Genomic DNA, 13,436 nt, shown 5'->3' with positions numbered 1-13,436 from the left:
TTTGGTGCGAAAAATGCAAATCAATCCCAGAACAACAGCAAAGGACCTTGTGAAGATGCTGGAGGAAACGGGTACAAAAGTATCTATATCCACAGTAAAACGAGTCCTATATCGACATAACCTGAAAGGCCGCTCAGCAAGGAAGAAGCCACTGCTCCAAAACCGCCATAAAAAGCCAGACTACGGTTTGCAGCTGCACATGGGGACAAAGATCGTACTTTTTGGAGAAATGTCCTCTGGTCATAATGACCATTGTTATGTTTGGAGGAAAAAGGGGGAGGTTTGCAAGCTGAAGAACACCATCCCAACCGTGAAGCACGGGGGTGGCAGCATCATGTTGTGGGGGTACTTTGCTGCAGGAGGGACTGGTGCACTTCACAAAATAGATGGCTTCGTGAGGAAGGAAAATTATGTGGATATATTGAAGCAACATCAGTCACGAAGTTAAAGCTTGGTCGCAAATTGGTCTTCCAAATGGACAATGACCCCAAGCATACTTCCAAAATGGCTTAAGGACAACAGTCAAGATATTGGAGTGGCCATCACAAAGCCCTGACCTCAATCCTATAGAAAGTTTGTGGGCAGAACTGAAAAAGCGTGTGTGAGCAAGGAGGCCTACAAACCTGACTCAGTTACACCAGCTCTGTCAGGAGGAATGGGTCAAAATTCACCAAACTTGTTGTGGGAAGCTTGTGGAAGGCTACGTGAAACGTTTGACCCAAGTTAAACAATATAAAGGCAATGCTACCAAATACTAATTGAGTGTATGTAAACTTCTGACCCACTGGGAATGTGATGAAAGAAATAAAAGCTGAAATAAATCATTGTCTCTACTATTATACTGACATTTCACATTCTTAAATAAAGTGGTGATCCTAACTGACCTAAGAGAGAATTTTTACTAGGATTAAATGTCAGGAATTGTGAAAAATTGAGTTTAAATGTATTTGGCTAAGATGTATGTAAACTTCCGACTTCAACTGTATATCACCTAACCAGAAACCAGAGGTCCTTGTGTGCCCAGTTGAGAACGGGATACTGTCTCTGAGGAGGTTGAATGCCATAGATGAAGAGGAGCGGCTATGTCCAGTCTTTGATTTGGGGGAGGTTGAGAATAAATTGCTATTTTTATTTTACTGTTCTTTACATGATGAGTAGCTTTGTTTGATAAAATGCAACAGCAGACACCGGAATTATTCTGGATAAGCGAGAAAGAGAAACTTGAATGGCTTTTCAGAAAATAAGTGTTCCTTTTTTTTCTAAAACTTGGAAGTTTGACAAGATAAGCTATATAGCTGAAATTGCAGGTTCTTGTGTTGTTTTTCAATGGTTTTTTAGTTTTGTATGATTGTATTTATGGAAGTGTATGTGTGCATACATCTACTGGTTTGTTTTGCTACAGAAAATACATATAATAGAACAATATTATTGTAAGTGTCACGCCCTGATCTGTTTCACCTGTCTTTGTGATTGTCTCCACCCACCTCCAGGTGTCTCCTGTTATCCCCATTAGTCCCTGGCGTATTTATCCCTGTGTTTCCTGTCTCTCTGTGCCAGTTCGTTTTGTTTTGCCAAGTCAACCAGCATTTTCTCCTAACTCCTATTTTTCCCAGTCTGTTTTTTTTCCTAGCCATCCTGGTTTTGACCCTTGCCTGCCCTGACGCCGAATCCGCCTGCCCGACCACTCTACCTGTTCTGACCTCGAGCCTGCTTATCCCCTGGTACTGCTTGGACTCGGACCTGGTTTAGGAACTCTCGCCTGTCCCCGACCTGCCTTTTGCCTACTCCTTTTGGTACAATAAATATGAGCTCAAGCATCTGCCTCCTGTGTCTGCGTTTGGGTCTCGCCTTGTGCCTTTATAATAAGCCCATGTGGGCTGTGCATCCTTGAAGATGCATGGACACTATAATAATAGAATTAATCAAAATCATCATACACGTGCGCACACACACACACTTCAGTAAACAGAATGGTTAACATCGCGCACTGACTCACTGAACTTATTCATAAGTGTTTGGAAGAGATTATACTGAGAAATCAACATGACACTGGTGAGTTCTCAGACGGAGGATTAACTATAGTGAAGGCCATGGGTATAACTGAAATGGTACCCTATAAGGTCCAATTTCAGACACAGGCAGTGAGTCCAGGGTGTCCCACAACAGGCCTGCAGAGAACACACCGTTTCCTGTTTGTGTCCCATTCAAATGCCTCCCCCTCCTCCGGGTCTAACCATGCACCTGCAGCAAGGCCCTGGCCCTGCCTGAAAAACACTTTCAGCCCAATTACTTTCTACCCGGGACACAGAGAAAAGAAAACAGCACGTGTTGTGAAACAATAGCATGGTGTACAAACACGCCTTGCCACTGGAGTAAACATACTCAACAAAACCCCATTGTACAACGCCTACAGACTGGCCCTGGTTTAATAAAAGAACACAATGATAGTTTGTTGGGGATGGATATAAAATACAAGGTATTTTCCACTTAAACTATGGTCTCTTAAGGAGCTGTACAACGGGCACGCAAGCTTTTGTTCTGGGTGCCAAGATCACTAAAACCAGTAGAAACACATCTGCAACATATGCATAGTTTTCAGTAAAATTGTAGTAAATCACAGTATAGTAAATCACCTTCAAATGGCCTTTGAATTGCATACCTCATCATGCACAGATGTTCCCATTGGGCCATCTCCAGAGACATGGCTTACGAGTTAGGCTCACACACATTTCCAATGAAACACAGCTATCCTCTTGTTTATGTATCATAATATTCTCCAATGGACGTGGAACATGGAAGTGGGGGTGCATGATTTTCCCCATTTCCTCATCAGTAAACGGGGACCTCCCACTGGCACTTTTCCATTTTACCAGAAGTCCTCATTGAAAACAGACCGAGGGGGAAAACAGAGGGTGGAGGAGGGGGGCTCGTTGTGGGGGCATATAAACAACAGCAGACTCCACCAAAAGAGTGTCTAACTCCTGGCTACGATCCAGCTAGTAACTGTCCGGCATCACTCTGAGACACAAAGAGCTCTGTGACTGTGATCTTCCATAGTGCTGTGTGCGTGTGTGTGTGTGTGTGTGTGTGTATGGGACTGTAATCCATAGTGTTGCAGGCAGAGTGAAAGTGTCAACTGACACCCATTAGGCCTACCCTCTGACAGTGGCTGCAGACAGAATACTTTGCGGGGTCGTTAAGTCTAAGTTGTCTAACAGAGAAAGTCCCGATGTTGGACCCAGTCGGGTCAAAGGGGAGCCATCATGGCAGCTGCTGACTCATAATGGGAGACTATAGGACTTACTGGAAGGTCTGTGAGTCAGATAGTCACCCCTCCCCCATATTGCCCTCTCCCTCAGCCAGTCTCTCCTCTGATCTCACACAGCCGTCTGTAATCTCCCTTAGACAATAACACACAAACGCCACCCTACCCATATGCTTGGTGAGCTCATGATTTCTTCCCCTTACAATTCCACCCAATAACAATGTTGTACACATGTTGTTAGGCCATAAGGTTAATAACACAATATCGTAAAAATGAACAATGCGATGAGAGTTGGTGTTATATTGCACCACCGCACCATGACGTTAGGTTTACAGAGGTAAATAGTAATGCATTAGATGGTACTACTGATATGAGCGTAAAATCTAAGTAGATTAGACTTATAAAACAACAAAACATCAGCTTCTTGTGTGCTAAACAAAGTAAACAACCACTCTGGTTTTATTTTAAACTAACTCAACACAGTAAACAACATCTCCCTCTCTCGTCCTCTTCATTATCACATAACTCAACATCAAGCGTCATCAGGAATAGAATAAAGGTCCATTCTGGAGCGCCATGAGTCCTGCCTGGGTTTCAGCTGAGTGGTTAGAGAGGGGTGTGTGGGTGGAAGTTCAAGCTAAGTGTTTATGGCAGGCAGGAGTCAGTCCGCTAGCTTATGCTGTCAGTGTGTGTGTGTGTGTGTGTGTGTGTGTGTGTGTGTGTGTGTGTGTGTGTGTGTGTGTGTGTGTGTGTGTGTGTGTGTGTGTGTGTGTGTGTGTGTGTGTGTGTGTGTGTTGGGCATGTGTGTGCCTGTGTACATGCGTGTGTCTGTGTTTGTGTGTCAGTCCGCTTACGCTGCCACTCTGTGAGGGAAGCAGTGGGCCCCTGTGCCCTAGCACCGTGGGAGGAATCCAATCTAAAAGACTCCACCAGGGCCCTCGCCAAGCTCAAGCCTAGCTGGAAGCCATCCCCAGCGAGCAGCGCTGTCAGGTGGCTGGTGTGGGTGTAGGTGCAGTATAATGAGAGAATGTAGCCTATAGGCGTCGCAGGCGTTGGATATTCCTGCATGAACAATGATGTGAGTAAGACTATGATTGAGAGGGGTATGTACTGCTGTAAATGAATACCACCCACAACCTGGGGGCCCACTCTCTATTCTCTGTATATCATCAAATACTGTTTATGTAATATGACCGTTACATAAGAGAACACCCACTGTCCACGGAAGTGCATCACTGGTACTAAAGCACCTGTAGCTATCAGGAAACATGAATGCATGTTTGTTTCTGAAGTTCCATTCATGAACTTTCACTGGTCATGGTATATATATTGCTCATTTGGCATTTTAATTGATTTATGTCCAATTGCTCTACCTTTTTTTTATTACTGATACTTTGGTAAAATTAATAGGGTCTAAAAGTAGTTTATAAATTGTTAATGAATCGTTTATATAGAGTTTATACTTTTATTATAAATTCTTACTAATAATCAGTTACACTTCTTGAAATTGTGAGATTGTTGCTTGGTCCCAAAATGTGTTTTAATTGCAGTGTACAGTTTTTTTTATTCAAACTGTAAAGTATTTGGAAATATAAAAGTTGCAAGGTTTGCAATGTTTTCTTCTAATTTAGACATACGTTTCACACAGAATGGTGTACCACCGCCGTTGGAGTGCAAGCGTCCTGGCCATATGCCTTTCCACACTCCCTCCAGCAAATTAGATTTTCCTTTTTCCTCTTCACAAAATTATTATTATCATGGAACAGTATGATCCAATGTCATTCAAAGACAATCGATGGATGGAAAACTGACCAATAAGATTGCTCTAACATTTGGGGTTTTCAGGTCCTTCCCTGTGATTGGCTTACTTCCATGAAGAAGTATCCGCCTCTAAGCCTCTTATAGGCTGTGTTTCGCGGCTTTCTGCAAGTCATTTGAATACGGCTGGTCGTGGTCGCGGTTTCCAATGACTTCTCATTCAAAGGATCATGCAGACACAATGGATGGACTTTACGAATAGGAATTGCATGCTCTGAAAACACTGATCGTTTTTATTTGTGTGCATTTTGCACTTATTTCCAAGGATCATTTTTGAAGGATTATTTTCTTTCATCTGCTTTTATTTTCCAAAAACGTGGAATCGTTTTATTAGATACAAATAGTGTACATCATTTTATACTGTTACAATTCGATTTTTTTTTCGAGTTGGGGTAAGTTGATCACAATATAGATGTAGGATCTTAATTTGATCACTTTTGTTTCTGTGAATTTGTAGTGTATTCGTGGTTTATAAAGGCTTCTAAAGTTTGTAATTTCCACTTTAAAATGCCCTAACGAAAATTGTATAAATGTTCATGAATTATAATCCACATGATAATTCACATTTCCTGTTGCTGCTGGATTATTTTCCTACTGTAGCAAACTGGCTCAAATTAAGATCTGTATGTTCACTGTGAGCCTGATTATTTGTGACAAGGAAACATGCTGGGAATATGAAACTTTCAAAACAAAAGTGTTATGTAATGCATTTGACCTATAAATGACAGTGCTTTGAGGGTTGCACTTTGAGTGAAGGCAAAAACAATTTAATGACGGCAGATCTTAACCTTTACTTAATGATGACAGATCTTGACTTTTACAAACTGCTAAATATTTCCAGAATCACCTTTAGCAATCCCAGACACTCATATCTGATATAATGTAATGTGATGTGAAACTTTAAACAGACGTCAACTGTGTTATTGTTTTGCTCTAGTCTGCAGCATGGCCAAATAATTACGTGTCTGGCATGCATTAGCCTTCATTACTCACTAGTGTTATGACTGAGTGGGGTTCAACCCAGAGTTCTATGGAAGGCTGGCGCTTTTCACATAATAAGAGTGCATGAGTCAAGAGTAATAAACTGTGCCAGGGGTTGTGGGTTGGGTTGTGTTTATCCTGTCTGGGCTACAGTTAGATGGTTACAGTAGACTAAGGAACAGACAAACAGGGTGGGATATGTGTGGGAATGAACTTTCTTAGAAACAACTCCCATCTTATTTTATGTCTGTATTTGCTTCTCTATCAGATGTTCAGTTCTTCTTTTTCTAGGCTACGGAACAGACAAAACAGGGTGGGACGTGAGGTTTCTTATTCCCTCCATCTTATAAACACTATCCACCCTTATCTATCCAAGATGGATACAGTATAGTATAGCTGTTTTTTTTCTCTCATAACTCTAGTATATTTGCTTCTCTATCAGATAGATGAGGTTCTTGTCTGTTTCCACGTAACCGTTATGATCCTATTCATCCCCAGCCAGGCTGTAGTGTAGTGTCAGCCTGTTGGTCAGTCAGAGAATGTCACTTTCATTTAAATGTGGTAGGCTTTAGTAGGCCTGATCTGTCCTTGGTGGGGGGGTACATGTTGTAGTAATGCTGGTTGGTGATTGCTTGAAAACGTCCATTGCGGGGTAGATCATCAGCTCCCGTTGTAGCAGGTCACCATCATTAATGCTGCCTCTGTCTGTCCAGACTAAAGAATAAAGTACCTTTTAATCTCTTAACAGTGTTAAGGAAGCCAGCAGGGAGAGAAAAGGGATGTGCCAGGATGGCGGGTAATTGAGACAGTGGCATAAACAGGCTTACCAGAATGTAGTAGAATGAGCAGTAGTAAGGACATGAGACAGTGGCATAGTCAGGCTTATACCAGCATGGTGTAGACTTAGAATCAGCAGTAGGGGTAAACACCATTAGGGTAACTGATCACACACTGCCAGTAGTTATTACATAAATTATTCCTTTTTTTTTTCCTTTTTTTACAGCTTTTCTCCCTGTCACACACACATAAGCACAAGTACGCACACACACACACACACTCACTCACTCTCTGTCTTTCTTGGAGAAATAACATTCAGTTGAAACCATGAAAAATAAAGTGTTTAGTTATGAGTTTAAGAGAAGAACAAAGATTTGACATTGTTTTTATATTTGAAATCTCTTTTAACAGGTCAACATGCCTCCCACGACACCATACGCTGGCAAGTTCAGCCCCAGCCCTTACAACAACAACAACAATCTCCACAAATACCACCAGCCCATGGAAGCGAGCTACGGGGACATGTGCTACCATGACAACAGTCTTGTTTCAGGCTCCCTGGAGGCCCTAATACAACACTTAGTTCCCACAGTAGACTACTACCCTGACGTGAGTCTTAGCTCTAGTCCAACAAAAACAAAAAACATAAACAATGGAATCATACAAACATATTTGGGGTTATGAAAGGGGAAGACAATTAAGCTCACAAGGCTTAACTGTTATATTCTTCAAGGACAAATGTGTATACTGTACAGTGGACTACTACTCTGATGTGTGTTGTTATCTCTGGTCCAAAATGCTCTCTCAGGGGGACTCTAATGACAACAACAAAAACATAGACATGGGAGTAATGCAACCTTTTATGCCAAATAGGCTACGGTTATATTTCGGGTTGTGTACTAAGTCCATACGTTATATTCTTCAAGAACAAATGAGTAGACTCACACAGAATGTATATATCATTAACTGAAATGACCATTGAACAGCGGGAAATGTGCCATATTGTGCTGGGTTGGTGTTGGGTTGACGACAACATGAGTTGATGTTAACAATCTTTTTTTTCTTGTTCTCCATCAGAGGTCGTACGTCTTCACCTTCCTGCTGAGTTCCCGTCTCTTCCTCCACCCGTATGAGCTCATGTCTCGGGTGTGTCACCTGTGTGTGGAGCAGCATAGATCTGGAGACCTGCTGCTTGATAAGGTAGCTAACACACACACACACACACACACACACACACACACACACACACACACACACACACAAACAGAGATGCACCTACACACACACACACACACACACACACACACACACACACACACACACACACACACACACACACTAGTTCTAAACAACCAGGAGTGGACACCACCTCTTTACAGTCTGTCTAACACTGGCATGTCTTTCTCTTTGCTGTCCTTAGATCAGAATACGAGACGTCGCTCCAAAGATCGTGCAGCTGCTGACAGAGTGGACGGAGACATTTCCCTATGACTTCAGAGATGAGAGGATGATGCGCTGCCTGAAAGAGATGAGCCATCATCTGGCCAGAGGAGATGAGGTCAGTACCCTTATATAACCTCTGACTAACTGACTCATTAGAGATGACAATAGACATGGCATCAGATATTTCATTTGACCAGTTATGGCTGCGTATGACATCAGACACCTTATTTAGCACATATTGAGCTTGATCAAGGGCGCTGAGTTCATGCTGCCTTGTGCTGTTAGTCTTAACATTAGGTGTGTTATATGTTCACTTGTGTTACGTCATAATATGTGTTGTGTGTTAGATGGGTCATATGTTTTATATCAGCATAGATGGCGTAGGAGGTGAGAATACACACCCACAACAAGTTCACAAGTTGCAGACTTCGATAATGAACTCAGCGCCCTCGTCATTATATCAGCACAGATACAAATATACCTTGATATGGATTTCTCTCTCTCTCTTGATGTTGTCTAATATCAGTACTTTAAAAGATTGTTTCCAAAATGCTATATATCCATTTTCAGAAAGGTGGGTATATTAGCTTTTATTGTTTAAAGAAATTATGAAAGTGATTGGTGTGTTTTTTTTCACTATCTAATCATGGCATGGGTTCAATGACAGACATGTATTTGTTTAAAATCTATCACTTGATGGTTTCATTTCAGATAGACAAATAATCATGTTTTTTGCGAAATACTATATATCCCCCTCACTCGCAGAGAAATAAGTAACAAGTAACAAATAACTACACCAAATGTATCAAATAACTGCATTACAAATTATACATTTGTGACATCAATATTTAAAACGAGTAGTATGAGATTTGTAGGTAAAACATTTACATTTGCCATTTTGGTAATTTAGCAGATGCTCTTATCCAGAGCGAATTACAGTTAGTGCATTCATCTTAAGATAGCTAGGTGAGACAACCACAAATCACAGTCAAATATACAGGACATGAACATCCCGTTCCAGCTAAACAATGGATATATAGCGTTTTGCAAAAAAATATAAAAATCATACACATATAAAATCTAGAAATAGTCATATTTTACACACACATGAAGGTACCCATAAGCAATCATTTCTGATGAAGAAAAAAAACAAGTGAAAAATGTGTGGATATAGCTTTTTGGAAATAAACTATTCGCTTGTATATAATGCATAGATTGATCTCTCGCTCGATGTTGTTTTACATCAGTACTCGTGGAGGGCCATGCAGCAGATGACTCAGCGGTTAATCCGAAGGTTGGCGGCCCTGGGTCAGTATGAAGAGGCTATCGCCACACTCAATGCCTCCGCAGCCGAGAGACCCACTGCTCTGAAGACCAAACAGCAGAACGGACAAAGGAGTGACGTACTGAGCATCAGTGACGATGCTTTTATTCTCGCCCAGCAGCTCACACACATTGAACTGGTGAGGAGAGAACATACTGTAGATCGTAATGTATACTGTATTCATTAGAATTTAGTGTTGATTTAGAAGTACCCGTGATCTATCAATTAAAGTACCGTACTGTTAGAAATACACTATTGTTTTAGAAATATTTGCTTATTAGAATTCTTCCGTTTCCAATTCTAGGACAGATTGAGTTTTATCGGACCAGAAGAGTTCATCCAAGCCTTTGGTGTGAAAGATCCCCTGGACAACCATAAGGTAGGCCACATAACATTGTCCTCTACCTTCCACATAACATTGCCCACTATATGTCATATTATATTGTCCACTACCTTCCACATAACATTGTTCTCTATCTTCCACATAACATTGTCCACTACCTTCCACATAACATTGTCCACTACCTTCCACATAACATTGTCCTCTACCTTCCACATAACATTGTCCACTACCTTCCACATAACATTGTCCACTACCTTCCACATAACATTGTCCACTAACTTCCACATAACATTGTCTTCTACCTTCCACATAACATTGTCCACTACCTTCCACATAACATTGTCCTCTACCTTCCACATAACATTGTCCACTACCTTCCACATAACATTGCCCTCTCCTTCCACATAACATTGTCCTCTCCCTTCCACATAACATTGTCCACTACCTTCCACATAATTGTCTTCTAACTTCCACATAACATTGTCCATTACCTTCCACATAACATTGTCCTCTACCTTCCACATAACATTGTCCACTACATTTCACACAATATTGTCAAAGACCTTCAAGATAACATCGTCCACTACCTTCCACATAACATTGTCCACTACCTTCCACATAACATTGTCCACTACCTTCCACATAACATTGTCCACTACCTTCCACTGGTTATATAAGCTTTCCATCTGTCAGTAATTATGGTGAGGCTACTGAATGGCTTGTGGCTGACTTCATTGTGTAAGTCCATTAAGAGTTATCAACAGAGTACATCACAACAACTAGTCATGAACAGACTGGGAGAAACAACTCTAGCCCACATATAGTTTATAAGAAAAGAAACCTAACTAATTGAAATGCTCCAACAACAACATATCCATCATGGATATCATACTAGACAATCATTTAAAAAAAAGTAACCTTGACCTGTCTTTTCCCTCAGAGTTTCTTTAGAAAACGCAAGACCACTAACCTGGAGGCCTATGTAGCTTGGTTCAACAGACTCAGCTATCTGGTGGCCACTGAAATCTGTATGGTGAGTGCTCTCCTTCTTTCTCACTTTCTGTCTCCCTCTTTCTCTCTCTGTCGCTGTCTCTTTCCCCCGTCTACTACAATTCTCTCTCCGTCTACATTATTTCCCCTCTCTCCCTTGTTTCTTTGATCCTTTCCTTCTCACACAGCTCCAATGGTTTTGTGTTTTTCTTCCCTCCTTCCAGCCAGTAAAGAAGAAGCACAGAGCTCGGGCATTAGAGTTCTTCATAGACGTGGCCAGAGAATGCTTCAACATCGGAAACTTCAACTCACTCATGGCCATCATCAGTAAGTTACAATACAGGGCTCTAGAATGTTATTTTTTTTTCAATTCTACATTAGAATTGGAATTTCAGTTAATTTCACTGAATTGAAATGAAATTGATCCCTAAACCCTGCTCTCCTCTCTCCACAGCCGGGATGAACATGAGTCCTGTGTCTCGGCTGAAGAAGACCTGGAGCAAAGTCAACACAGACAAGTTTGACATACTGGAGCACCAAATGGACCCCTCCAGTAACTTCAGTAACTACCGTACTGCCCTGCGAGGAGCCACCCAGAGATCTATCACAGCACACAGCAACCAGGAGAAGATAGTCATTCCATTCTTCAGCCTTCTCATCAAGGATATCTACTTCCTCAACGAAGGATGTGCCAGCCGGCTATCCAACGGTCATGTGAACTTTGAAGTGAGTCTGAGTAATGTACAGTAAATGCATTATTGCTAATCATGACAAGACTTTTACTGTATGCACTGGTTTCCCTCGACTAAGAAGCATGTTCAGTGGTGAATCTCCATTGAAATAGCTTTTTAGTCTAGAACAATCTGGGTCCAAGAAATTGGCCTTTAGTGTTTAAGTAGCAGGTGAAAAACACATTGTTGTTGATTATCTTTCATTTCAATGAATGTTCATTTCCTGTTTCTCTATAGAAACTGTGGGACTTGGCGAAACAGGTCAGTGAGTTCCTGGTGTGGCGCCAGGTGACGTGTCCCTTCGAGAGAGACAGGAAGATTCTCCAGTACCTCGTCACAACGCCAGTCTTCACCGAGGATGGTGAGTGTTGTCCACAGATACATTACATTTAACGTGTCAATTATTTAGAACAGTACAAAATGTGCAGCGCCTGTGGTCTAGTGGTACCCACTAGAACCCACGTGACCCTGGGTGTTTGCACGTGTGTACTCCCCACAGAGACCAGGGTTCGTTGTCCACAGTTCCCGCTGCATCGCCTCCCTTTCGAATTCTGTACTGTCTAAGTAAAGGATACAGCATATGAACGGAGGATGAAAGTCCACACTCATATGAAAGTGCAAACCCTACTATAATCAGTACTGTATCTCATAACATTGGCTTCAGGGATAGTCATGTTTTTTTGTCTCTTCTGCAGAGCTGCATTTGGCCTCCTATGAGAGCGAAGGTCCTGAGAACCACATGGAGAAGGACAGTCGCAGGTCTCTCAGGTGTGTAACTTGACTGTTTATTTTTTACCTAACTTTACACTTGGATTTTGAACCTTTATTTAACTAGGCAAGTCAGTTCCTGGTGTGGATTTTGCGCTCATACATGGTGCACTGTTTGTATTTCAAAACATTGTATTATGTGTCCTATGTTGCAGGTCATCCCTATTGCATAGAGAGCATCGGTGAGTGACGGTCATGAGTGGGACACTGGTCTGGGTGATTATTCCATCCCAGCTAAAGAGGCTCATGGTCGGCGGGCTCTCGAAAGAGCGGAGAAAGATGGGAGAAAGAACTGTTCAAAGCACTCAGAGAAAGGATGCCTCCCTCTATGGCTGAAGAACTGAAGATCTTGCCTCTCGCACTGTACATTGACAGATGATTCATTTGTAACGTGTCTACCCACACAGTATTACAGTTCTTTTTTTTATACCAATGGGTCGTAATGGTTACTGATCGTTTTCTATGCTTTTCTGAAGTAGTCTTTCTATAGTGTAATGAGCTTGTTGCTGGTTGGCTCGCTCAGTCTTCTTAGAACATAAGCTATTTCTTTTATGTTATTGTTCTTACTAAATAGTGTGTTTTGCATATGTTAGGAATTAATTACTTACATATATGTGATGAATCTTTAAAGATACAAAAAAACAAACCTCAAAACTCATCTCATCTTTGGTGAAAGGAATATGAATATGACTGAATACCCAGCGGTGAATAGTTAACTCTGTTTTTTTATTTTTTTATTTTGTCATGTGTTGGTTTACCTTACAGCTATTACTTTTTATAAATGTTTTATGTTAATGTATTCTCTTCTTTTTTTACTATTTGGTTTTGTATCGTGTATGTGTTTATTGTTTGTTTGCCCATCCCAATGTGTTACTTATCAGGGTACTCTACATTAAGTTCTTATGTGAAATAAGAGGTATATTTTTATTTTAGAAGAAAATAAAGAACATTTAAAGGTGATTTATTTGTCTGTCTCTCTAAATCTCTCTCTAGTGC

The 13,436-nt window shown here is 41.2% G+C and overlaps 1 protein-coding gene across 1 annotated transcript; it reads left to right on the top strand.

Annotated features, from left to right (window-relative positions):
- The first annotated feature begins 5,198 nt into the window (after positions 1 to 5,198).
- rasgef1bb (RasGEF domain family, member 1Bb) lies at positions 5,199 to 13,400 on the top strand. The gene is made up of 12 exons (XM_014126012.2): positions 5,199 to 5,475; positions 7,253 to 7,450; positions 7,919 to 8,041; positions 8,262 to 8,399; positions 9,532 to 9,747; positions 9,913 to 9,987; positions 10,892 to 10,984; positions 11,166 to 11,268; positions 11,396 to 11,667; positions 11,910 to 12,033; positions 12,368 to 12,440; positions 12,596 to 13,400. Exons 2-12 carry the CDS (start codon positions 7,259 to 7,261, stop codon positions 12,624 to 12,626), a joined length of 1,440 nt encoding a protein of 479 aa, XP_013981487.1. The 5' UTR covers positions 5,199 to 5,475; positions 7,253 to 7,258; the 3' UTR covers positions 12,627 to 13,400.
- Positions 13,401 to 13,436: the final 36 nt, after the last annotated feature.

Source organism: Salmo salar, chromosome ssa01, assembly GCF_905237065.1.
Source record: "Salmo salar chromosome ssa01, Ssal_v3.1, whole genome shotgun sequence".
Lineage (NCBI taxonomy): Eukaryota > Metazoa > Chordata > Actinopteri > Salmoniformes > Salmonidae > Salmo > Salmo salar.
The sequence above is the reverse complement of the archived record's forward strand: the minus strand, read 5'-3'. Positions and strand labels throughout refer to the sequence as shown.